This window comes from Chiloscyllium punctatum, chromosome 10, assembly GCF_047496795.1.
Source record: "Chiloscyllium punctatum isolate Juve2018m chromosome 10, sChiPun1.3, whole genome shotgun sequence".
Lineage (NCBI taxonomy): Eukaryota > Metazoa > Chordata > Chondrichthyes > Orectolobiformes > Hemiscylliidae > Chiloscyllium > Chiloscyllium punctatum.
Genome location: NC_092748.1, coordinates 107,098,400 through 107,110,448, shown reverse-complemented (window position 1 = coordinate 107,110,448; position 12,049 = coordinate 107,098,400). Strand labels below are relative to the sequence as shown.

At 41.4% G+C, this 12,049-nt stretch overlaps 1 protein-coding gene across 1 annotated transcript in view; it reads left to right on the top strand.

Annotated features, from left to right (window-relative positions):
- The window catches only part of LOC140482418 (contactin-associated protein-like 5), a 1,108,772-nt gene that overhangs the window by 535,934 nt on the left and 560,789 nt on the right, over window positions 1–12,049 (top strand). Inside the window, exon 7 of the mRNA XM_072579902.1 lies at window positions 11,423–11,566. Within this exon, the coding sequence (XP_072436003.1) occupies window positions 11,423–11,566 (144 nt within the window). The remainder of the gene's footprint in view (window positions 1–11,422; window positions 11,567–12,049) is intronic.

Sequence of the window (12,049 nt, the reverse complement as noted above, 5' to 3'; positions counted from 1 at the left end):
ATCAGAACCTCTAGAGATGGCAAAAATTCAATTGCAAATGAAGCAGCTTGAGTTAGAGGCGAGAGACAAGGAAAGGGCAGCAGAAATGCAACAGTTTGAGTGACGATTAAATCCAGAAGAGAGCGAAAAAGAGACAGCAGCAGAAGAGAGAGAAAAGGAGAGAGCAGTAGAAGAGAAGGAAGAAGAGAGAGCTTTTGAATATCAAAAACTGACACTTAAAAGGAAAGTCAGCTTAAAAGGCTGGAGATAAAGGCTGAGGATAGGCTTGGTGAGGATGAGCAAGCTCCTGGTAGTCAGAAAGCCTCGTAAGAAACTGTTTAAGTATGTTCAATCATTGCCTAAATTTGATGAGAATGATGTGGAAGCCTTTTTCATCTCATTTGAAAAGGTAGCTAAACAAATGCAGTGTCCAGTGGCAATGTGTTGTTTTTATATCCAAACGAAACTTGAAGGCAGGGCGAGCGAGGTATTTGCATCATTATCAGAGGATGTATCTGGGGAGTATGTGGAGGTGAAAAAAAAATTTTCAGTGCATATGAGCTTGTACCAGAAGCCTATAGACAATGTTTCAGGAATCTAAGGAGGGACCCTGGTCAAACCGATATTGAGTTTGAAAGGATCAAACAGAGGAATTTTGATAGATGGATAAGAGCTTTAAAAATCGAGCAAGCCTATGATGCCCTTAGAGAGGTAATTATTTTGGAGGAATTCAAAAATTCACTGTCTGAACTAGTGCAAACTCATGTAGAAGAGCAGCAAGTTAAAACGGCAAGGTTAGCAGCTGAAGTGGCCGATGATTATGAGCTGGTCCATAAAACACGGTTTGGCTTCCAGAATCAATTTCAGTCCATGACAGATAGAAATTGGGGCAAAGAGAAATCCTCACATGGAAAGGGAAAGGTAGATCTCAGTGAAGATCATAAAGATAGCTTATCACAAGGTAAAAAATAAACCCTTGAGGGGGACAAAGAAGTTAAAAAGCTCTGGTGTCTTCATTGTAACAAAGTGGGTTACACAATATCACAGTGTTGGTGGCTAGGAGAAAGCTAGATGTAGGAAAACCAGACAAGCCTGGGAGTTTTGTTGGACTAGTATCAAAAATCACGAGGGAAGTTAGACAACTGCCTCAGCTTGTACAAGGTGATCAGAGGTTGATTAAGGAGGAAGTGCCAGATCTGCTTAAAAAATATACATGCAAGAGTAAAGTTTATTCACATAGGCTAGGAGTAGCAGGTAAAAAGGTTACAATATTAAGGGAAACAGGGTCCTCTCAGTCTGTAATGCTGAAGGATGAGGAGACATATACTCCTGAGGGACTATTGTCAGAGGAGGTACTGGTAACAGGATTTCATGGTGAGACAAAAAGTGCTCAATTATATAAAGTCAAGCTAGAGATTCCAGAGAATTTGTGGGAGGAGTCCTGAACAAACTCTCAGCTCCAGGAATTTAGGCATGCTGCCTACTCAAGTTGAAAAGCCATTGGAGACGCAAGTAACTGAAGAAATGAAGAATATTTATCCAGGAATTTTCCCAGATTGTGTGATCACAAGATCACAGAGGCATAAGTTGAAACAGGAGAAATGAAAAGGCACAGATAAGGAAGCTGACATAGTGTTAGCCAAGACTTTTTTTGATCAGATAAGTGGGACATAGCAGGAGCAACATGCAAGTAGCCTTAGCTCTGCTAAACTGATTGACTTACAGCAGAAAGATGAGAACTTAAAACAGTTTTATCAAAAAGCATTTTCAGGGGAGGAGAGTGAATGCATCCATGTGTGTTATTACTTAACAAATGATGTCTTAATGAGGCAGTGGAGACTATTACACATTCAAGCAGATGAGAAATGGGCAAAGATTCATCAAATTGTTTTGCCAGTAGTGTATAGAAAAAAGGTACTGTGAATGGTGCATAAGCTGCCACTTGGAGGTCATTTAGGCATAAGGAAAACACAGGCTAACATAGAAAGACATTTTTACTGACCTGGACTACACGACGATGTAGTTGAATTTTCCCAGACGTGTCATGCACATTAACTAATCGGAAAACCACAGGCAGTAATAAAACTTGCACCTTTATTACCTATTCCAACATTTGAGGAACCTTTCACAAGAGTCTTGATTGATTGTGTAGGTCCTCACTTCAAAGAAAAAGTGGGAATAAGTATTTATTAACAATAATGGATGTGTAGACTAGATTTCCAGAGGCAATCCCATTATGCAACATCACAGCTAAAAGGGTTGTAGAAAAATTACTTAATTTTTTTTGCTAAATTCGGACCACCAATCAGATCCAGTCAGATCAAGGATCAAAATTCACATACAAACTATTCAAGGAAGTTATGGATAACTTGGGAATAAAGCAATTTAAATCTACTATCCAGAATCACAGAGAGTGCTAGAGAGATAGCATCAAACACTAAAGACCATGTTGAGGGCTTATGGTCAGGATTACCCAGATGATTGGGATAAGGGAGTTCCGTTTGTACTTTCTGTGATCAGAGACGCACTGAATGAATCGACCAAATTCAGTTCATTTGAATTAATTTTTGGGCATTAAGTAAGAGGACCATTAAAATTGATTAAGGAGAAATTAATAAGTCAGAATTAAGAGGTCACCCATTTGGGCTATGTGTCAAATTTTAGATAATGATTAGATAGAGCTGGCGTGTTGGCTAGACAGCTTTTAAAAGTATCACAGCATTCAATGAAACAGGAAATGGATAAGAAATCACAAATTCGCAATTTTGCAATTGGGGATAGGGTATTGCTGTTACTCCAGTAACAGGTGCGCGTTTAAAAGGAAAGTTTAGATTAGATTAGATTCCTTACAGTGTGGAAACAGGCCCTTCGGCCCAACAGGTCCACATAGTGGACCCTCCGATAGTGGACCTTATCAAATTGAAAGGAAAATTCACTGAAGTGAACTACTTGATAAGGACTCCAGACAGGAAGAAATCTCACAGAGTGTGTCATGTGAATATGCTTGAAAGGTATTTTGATAGGGAAGGAAAGCAAGAGGAGAAGGTGTTAATGATTGCAGCAAAGAAGAAAGAACCAAGTTCAGAGGATTCTGAAATGGACATTCCTCAAATCCAATTGGACAATGTCAGTTGTCAAAAATTGGGATAAATTATTGAGTTATCTTCCACAAGAAAATCAAAATGGCCTGATAGAGTTATTACTATCACATGGGAGATATGTGGAAATTAGCTGGGAAGTACTAACCTAATTGTGCATCATGTAGATAAGAGGTGCTGTTCCGATTAAACAATATCCTTGTAGGCATAATCCTCTAAAGTTGGCACAGGTTCCATAAGGAGATAGAGTGCATGCTCCAAGATGGCATAAGCAAAGTGAGTTACAGTGACTGGAGCTCACCCATAATCATGGTGCCAAAGCCAGATGGTACCCAATGGTTACGTGTGAGCTATCACAAAGTCAATGCCGTTGCAAAGACTGATACATCTCCAATTCCATGGTTGGAGGACTGTGTCGATAAAATGGGACAAGCAACTTACATTTCTAAGTTGGATTTGCTCAGAGGCAACTGGCAAGTACCTTTGTCAGAGAAGCAAAGGCAATTTCGGCTTTTGTCATGCCAAATGCATTATATCAGTTCATAGTCATGCAATTTGGTATGAAAAACACTCCAGCCACATTTTAGAGACTGACTAATAAGGCCATTGCCGGGTTACCAAATTGTGTTGTTGACATTGTTAACCTGGTGGTTTTAGTCACTCATGGAAGGAACATTTACAGCATTTATCAGACTTCGAGTCATAGAGTCATAGAGATGTACAGCATGGAAACAGACTCTGCGGTTCAACCCGTCCACGCTGAGCAGATATCCCAACACAATCTAGTCCTACCTGCCAGCACCTGGCCCATATCCCTCCAAACCCTTCCTATTCATATACCCATCCAAATGCCTCTTAAATGTTGCAATTGTACCAGCCTCCACCACATCCTCTGGCAGCTCATTCCATACATGTATTACCCTCTGCGTGAAAAAGTTGCCCCTTAGGTCTCTTTTATGTCTTTCCCCTCTCACCCTAAACCTATGCCCTCTAGTTCTGGACTTCCCAACCCCAGGGAAAAGACTTTGTCTATTTATCCTATCCATGCCCCTCATAATTTTGTAAACCTCTATAAGGTCATCCCTCAGCTTCCGATGCTCCAGGGAAAACAGCCTGTTCAGCCTCTCCCTGTAGCTCAGATCCTCCAACCCTGGCAACATCCTTATAAATCTTTTCTGAACCCTTTCAAGTTTCACCATATCTTTCCGATAGGAAGGAAACCAGAATTGCATGCAATATTCCAACAGTGTCCTAACCAATGTCCTGTACAGCCGCAACATGACCTCCCAACTCCTGTACTCAATACTCTGACCAATAAAGGAAAGCATATCAAACACCTTCTTCACTATCCTATCTACCTGCAACTCCACTTTCAAGGAGCTATGAACCTGCACTCCAAGGTCTCTTTGTTCAGCAACACTCCCTAGGACCTTACCATTAAGTGTATAAGTCCTGCTAAGATTTGCTTTCCCAAAATGCAGCACCTCGCATTTATCTGAATTAAAGTCCATCTGCCACTTCTCAGCCCATTGGCCCCTCTGGTCCAGATCCTGTTGTAATCTGAGGTAACCCTCTACACTGTCCACTGCACCTCCAATTTTGGTATCATCTGCAAACTTGCTAACCGTACCTCTTATGCTCGCATCCAAATCATTTATGTAAATGACAACAAGTAGAGGATCCAGCACCGCTCCTTGTGCCACTCCACTGGTCACAGGCCTCCAGTCTGAAAAACAACCCTCCACCACCACCCCCTGTCTTCTATCTTTGAGCCAGTTCTGTATCCAAATGTCTAGTTCTCCCTGTACTCCTTGCTATTCAGTCTCCCATGTGGAACCTTTTCTTTGATCGATTTCGAAAGGCAGGCTTGGTGGTAAACCTGGCTAAAAGTGAATTTGCCAAAGCCCAAATCAACTTCCTGGTCATTTTATTGGAAATGGACAAATGGCCCCACGAGATGCAAAAACGAAAGTAACTGGGGAAATTGCCACACCGTCGACGTAAAAAGCAGCATTACGGTTCCTGGGATTGAATGGATTTTATCAAAAGTTTGTGCCGAACTTTAGCAGTGTGGCAGTTCCACTCAACAAATTGTTTAAAAAGGGCAAGAAGTTTCAGTGAACAGCGGACTGTTAAAAGGCATTTGACAGCCTAAAAACTGTATTAACTACTGCCCCAGTGTTAGCCACCCCGGATTACACAAAGCCTTTCAAGGGGCTATCGATGCCAGTGATGTTGGTGTCAATGCGGTGCTCCTGCAGGAGATAGAAAAGCCCATTGTGAATTTTTCTAGGAAGTTGAACATTCATCAACAGAAATATTCAATGGTGGAGAAAGAAGTTTTAAGCTTGGTGGTGGCATTACAACATTTCAGTATGTATATTACTAGCAATGCAGCTGAGACAATCGTGTACACTGATCACAACCCACTGACATTTGTGGAAAAATTTAAGGACAAAAATGCCTGTTTAGGCAATCTAAAATGATTGTTTAGAGGGAGCTTGTTATTGCAGCCATTCAGTTTGACAATTGTGCATGTGGCAGGTTGAAAAACATGATTGTCGATGCGTTATCGAGATTCGAATGAGCTATGGAGGTGTTCAGTGGTGGGGGTGCCACCATCTGAGAGTTAAAGCCATAACTAAATCAGCCATGAGCCCATTGAATGCTGACCCTGGCTTAAGAGAGAGAATCGCCTGCTCAGTATTTTCAATTTCATATAATCATATTGCCTTGATTGGGACATTTTTAAATTAATTTGTGTGATGTTGGAATTTGTTGCCCATCCCTAGTTGCCCTTGAGAAGGTGGTGGTGAGCTGCCTTCTTGAACAACATCAGTCCACCTGCTGTGGGTTGATCCACAATACCATTAGGGAGAAAATTTCAGGGTTTTGACCGAGCAACATGTCATACAGATTGCAAAGTCAGACGACTGCAGCAGTCTTTCATTCAATTAACCTTGCCAGTCAGTGAGCAACTTCACAATGCTTTATATCGCAGAGGTTTCTGGCTATATGCCTCATTAATATCCCTCTCCCTTTAAGCTCGACCATTCTAGTGTTCTGCCAATTGACTTCTGACCTTCCACTTCGCGTCAATTTGAGCATGTCCAAATCATTACTGCTCTCAACTTCCCTCCCTCAATATCTCACTCCTCTTTTCAGAAACTCATTTAAACAATCAGGTGATTGAGAAACAAGTTTTGTTTGTTTCTATAGAGTCAAGGGTTAGTCCTCAATCTGCACATCGGAAGCACCGTCAGATTTTTAAAAAATTCATTCATGGGATGAGGGTGTCGCTGGCTAGGCCAGCATCACTCATCCCTAATCGCCCAGAGGGTGGTTAAGTGTCAAACACATTGTTGTGGGTTTGGAGTCACATGGAAGCCAATCCAGGATGGCAGTTTCCTTCCCTGAAGGAAATTAGTGAACCAGATGGGCTTTTCCTGACAATCAACAATGGTCATCATTAGAATCTTGATTCGACATATTTATTGGGTGAAATACCATCGGGGCATAAAGGAGGGAAAACTGCATCCCACGGCCTTTTTTCAGTGTGGACCACCTACATTCCCATTAGGTTTTTTAGGACAGGATTCAGGCCTGACTAGATTGAACAATTAGGCAATCCTTTCTGTGCTATAAAACCTGCAAAATTTACAGTAAGAAAAACAGAAGTTGCTGGGAAAGCTCAGCAGGTCTGAAAGCACCAGTGAAGAGAAATCAGAGTTAATGTTTCAGGTCCAGTGACCCTTCCTCAGACAGTTCTCTGATTTCTCTTCACAGACCTGCTTGGGTTTTCCAGCAACGTCTGTTTTTGTTTCTGATTTACAGCATCTGCAGTTCTTTTGGTTTTTATTAAGTTTTGCAGAAATGTTGACCTATATAGTTCTCAGCCAATGTTCCAGCAGGCATTGCCATATCAGAGGCCACAATGTCCCAGTAGGTATTGCCATATCAGAGGTCACAATGTCCCAGCAGGCATTGCCATATCAAAGGCCACAATGTCCCAGCAGGCATTGCCATATCAAAGGCCACAATGTCCCAGTAGGCATTGCTGTATCGGAGGCCACAATGTCCTCAGTAGGCATTGCCATATCTGAGGCCACAATGTCCCCACTTGGCATTGCGATATCAGAGGCCGCAATGTCCCCAGCAGGCATTGCCATATCGGAGGGAATGATTTTCAAAATGTTGCCTTCTGAGCCCACTGGGGATTGTGGCCTTTGTTTTAGGACACTCTGGTGTAAATTGTACATTGAATGCTGAGGAAACAGTTATCCTAAAAAGGACATTGGTTCCAGCAACCTCTCTTCAGTGACATTGAGTACCAAGACCCATTATCACAATCACAGAGTCACAAGTTTATGGTGCAGAAGGAGGCTATTCAGCCCCTTGTGCTTGCATTGGCTCTTAAGGTGACCACAGCAGAAAGATGACTGCTCCTGTGAACTATCTTAGGCAACATGGTAGTGGTTAACTAATCTGTTAGGAATTAAAAGGAATGGTATTAACTGGGAAATGTATTAAAGAAAAAGAGAGATCCTATAAAGTGGCTAAGAACAGTGGGAAATCAGAAGATTGGGAAGGATACAAAAGCAAACAGAGGATAACAAAGAGTGTAATAAGAAATGAGAGGATCAAATATGAAGGTAGGCTAGCCAGTAATATTAGAAATAATAGTAAAAGTTTCTTTCAGTACATAAGAAACAAACGACAGGCAAAAGTAGACATTGGGCCACTTCAAACTGATGCAGGAAGTCTAGTGATGGGAGATAAGGAAATAGCAGGAGAACTTAACAAGTACTTTGCGTCAGTTTTCACAGTGGAAGACAGGAGTAATATCCCAAAAATTAAAGGGTGTCACAGGGCTGAGTTGAGTATGGTTGCCATTACGAAAGAGATAGTGCTAGAAAAGTTAAAAAGTCTTAAAATTGATAAATCTCCTGGCCCCGATGGGATACACCCTAGAGTTCTGAGAGAGGTTGCTGAGGAAATAGCAGAGGCATTGGTTGAGATCTTTCAAGAGTCACTGGAGTCAGGAAAGGTCCCGGACGATTGGAAGATGGCTGTAGTAACCCCCTTGTTCAAGAAAGGATCAAGGCAAAAGATGGAAAATTATAGGCCAATCAGCTTAACCTCGGTTGTTGGTAAAATTCTAGAATCCATCATTAAGGATGAGGTTTCTAAATTCTTGGAAGAGCAGAGTCTGATTAGAACAAGTCAACATGGATTTAGTAAAGGGAGGTCATGCCTGACAAACCTGTTGGAATTTTTTGAAGAGGTAACAAGTAGGTTAGAGCAGGGGAACCCAGTGGATGTGGTCTATCTGGACTTTCAAAAGGCCTTTGATAAGGTGCCACACGGGAGACTGCTGAGCAAGGTGAGGGCCCATGGTGTTCGAGGTGAGCTGCTGGGATGGATTGAGGATTGGCTATCTAACAGAAGGCAGAGAGTTGGGATAAAAGGTTCTTTTTCAGAATGGCAGCCGGTGACGAGCGGTGTCCCGCAGGGTTCGGTGCTGGGGCCACAGCTGTTCGCATTATATATTAATGATTTGGATGAGGGAACCGGGGGCATTCTAGCGAAGTTTGCCGATGATACAAAGTTAGGTAGACAGGCAGGTAGTACTGAGGAAGTGGGGAGGCTACAGAAGGATCTAGACAGGTTGGGAGAGTGGTCCAGGAAATGGCTGATGGAATTTAACGTGAGCAAGTGCGAGGTCTTGCACTTTGGCAAAAAGAATATAGGAATGGACTACTTTCTAAATGGTGAGAAACTTAATAAAGCCAAAGCACAAAGGGATCTGGGAGTGCTAGTCGAGGATTCTCTAAAGGTAAACATGCAGGTTGAGTCTGTGATTAAGAAAGCGAATGCAATGTTGTCTCTTATCTCAAGAGGGTTGGAATATAAAAGCAGAGATGTACTACTAAGACTTTATAAAGCTCTGGTTAGGCCCCATTTGGAGTACTGTGTCCAGTTTTGGTCCCCACACCTCAGGAAGGACATACTGGCACTGGAACGTGTCCAGCGGAGATTCACACGGATGATCCCTGGAATGACAGGTCTAGCATATGAGGAACGGCTGCGGATACTGGGATTGTATTCGTTGGAGTTTAGAAGATTAAGGGGAGATCTAATAGAGACGTACAAAATAATACATGGCTTTGAAAAGGTGGATGCTAGAAAATTGTTTCTGTTAGGCGAGGAGACTAGGACCCGTGGACACAGCCTTAGAATTAGAGGGGGTCATTTCAGAACGGAAATGCGGAGACATTTCTTCAGCCAGAGAGTGGTGGGCCTGTGGAATTCATTGCCACGGAGTGCAGTGGAAGCCGGGACGCTAAATGTCTTCAAGGCCGAGATTGATAGGTTCTTGTTGTCTAGAGGAATTAAGGGCTACGGGGAGAACGCTGGCAAGTGGAGCTGAAATGCGCATCAGCCATGATTGAATGGCGGAGTGGACTCGATGGGCCGAATGGCCTTACTTCCACTCCTATGTCTTATGGTCTTATGGTCTTATGGGAGCCCTGGGACAGCCTGACTGCTTTTCTAATGCCACAAGGTCTTTTATAGCCACCCATATAGACAGATAGAACCTTATTTTCACATCTCATCAATCGTAACTTTAAAAGGAAATGATAAGCACTTGGAAAGAGGAAAGTAAAGTACAGCTCAATGGGTTGAATGGCCTCTTTCTGTCAATGTGCAGTTCATCCTCAAAAAAAGAAACACTCTATAAAGCCTTAAGGTTATTGGTCTTCATTTTGTCTTTGGCTTGATGATCTAATGAAAGTGTTGTTGAAGGTTTAAGGCAGTTAAATGTAAAAATAGCACTAAGGATTACAGACAAAAATATGATTAATAACTGAAAGCTGACCTGCAAGTAACTGCACTCCCTTCTCACTGTCAAGCTCAGCAACTTCACTGAACCAACTCGTGAGATGATGCTTCAGCCTTATTTTATCAAAACAAAAGTCTCATAATAGAATCATGGTTGCTCTCAACAAGTTTATTTTTTATTGCAAGGGTCTTGAAGCTGACAATGATTTTTAAGGGATGATGGTGATGTGGTAATTGTTGTTCTAGTTCATAAAGCAAGATAGAAAAGGATGGAACTAGAGCCCAGCCTTTGAATGCCCTGACAGCTTTTATATATTGGTACAGGAATATGCACCTCTGACCCCAACAATTTCTGCCTGTTCCCACATATAAGAAAACAAGGGAATCCCTAATTATGTCCACCACCAAAATATAACTAAACATTCTCATAAAGCACAAATAACTCTGGGATTTATTTTGATCACTATATCGATTAAACTTTGATCTGTTTAAAATAAACAATGTAACACTCCTTGTAAAATAGCAGAATTTGAAATGAACACCTTTCTGTAAAATGCATTATTTGCAACTTAAACTTCTCTTTTTAATGGTTTTCAGTGCATAAATTCATCTTTTCATGCTCATGTTCGGAAACACTTCAAATTTCCTTTATAACCTTCAGTTTTGTTGTTTTTTACTATGGTGTTTATCTGAGTGATAGCTAATCTACTAGAGACATGGGAAATTATTAAGGGGCTTGAGAGGGCTGATGCTAAGTAAATGTTTCCCTGGGTGCTTATTAAGGTCAGAGGTCACTATCTGGCCACCTAGGACAGATGCGAGAAGAAATTTCTTCCTTCGCCTTTGCAACTCTTGACCTTAGAGAACTCTGCATGCTGTATCATTGAGTATATTTAAGACAGAAGTCAATAGGTGTTTCCCTCTTAAATGACTATAGGCATGGGGTTATATGCAGAAAGATGAAGTTGATGTAGAAGGTCAACCAGAATATTGGTAAATGATGGAGTAGGCTAGATGGGCCAAACGAATCACTTCAGCTCCTATCGCTGTTAGAGTTCCAACTGGAATTTAAACAGGGAGAAATTATATAAATAAGAATGAGACTCAGAGGTTCTGAAAGAACCTGTTATCAGTTTTCCCCCGAAAGTGTAAACCAACTTTTCCATCTCATACACTTTTCCAACACTTTCAGTTTTTATTTCAGATCTATTGACTGTTTACCTTGCAGCATAATTCAACATATAAGTCACGTAAATTGAATCCAAATGGCCTATCGGAGCAAGTGTTTTGATTGCCAGATTCCTCCTTCTTAACTTTGGCACTGCCAGACTCTTACATGATGACGAATAGCAGTGATGCTGTGCTCCGTAATTGTCTTTGCTGGCACACCAATAAATCAACTGAGATTGTTTTAATTGTTGATGAGACTGTGGTAGTTTTCTGCAGTGTCAGCAAATGTCTTAATCAGTGTAACTGTGCGCATCTTCTCCTTTGTTTTACAGCTGAGCTTTGGAGGGATTCCAATTCCAGGCAAATCTGTGACTTACCTCAGGAAGAACTTTCACGGCTGCATTGAAAATCTCTATTACAATGGAGTGAATATTATTGATCTGGCCAAGAGACACAAGCCCCCAATACATATCGTGGTAAGCTGTTCGAAACTAAGGTGATAGGGTAAATAGGACTGATAGTTTGAGTGAGTGAGTTTGTGTAATCTATTAACATGACATGATTGCCTCATGTGTAATAAAACTTGCCAAATTAGTTCTGAGGAAGGGTCAATTGATTCAAAATGTTAACCTGATTTGTCTCCACAGATGCTGTCAGAACTGCTGAGCTTTTCCAGTAATTTCTGTTTTTGTTTCTGATTTACAGCATCCATAGTTCTTTTGTTTTTTTTAAATTAGCTGACTTTATTGCAGTAAAAACTGCTTCTACCAATAAATGTGCCCATTAATAGCTTATCTTGGCAGTGGTATGTCACAGTTTCCTCAGTGTAACAGAGCTATATTGGCAACATGCAATTTCAAATGCAATTTGGAGCCATGAATAATAATGGTGGATGCTCCAATATCCTTCTCACAGTGTTTTGGAATGTGTCAATCACTTTTCAATGGGCATTAGATGTG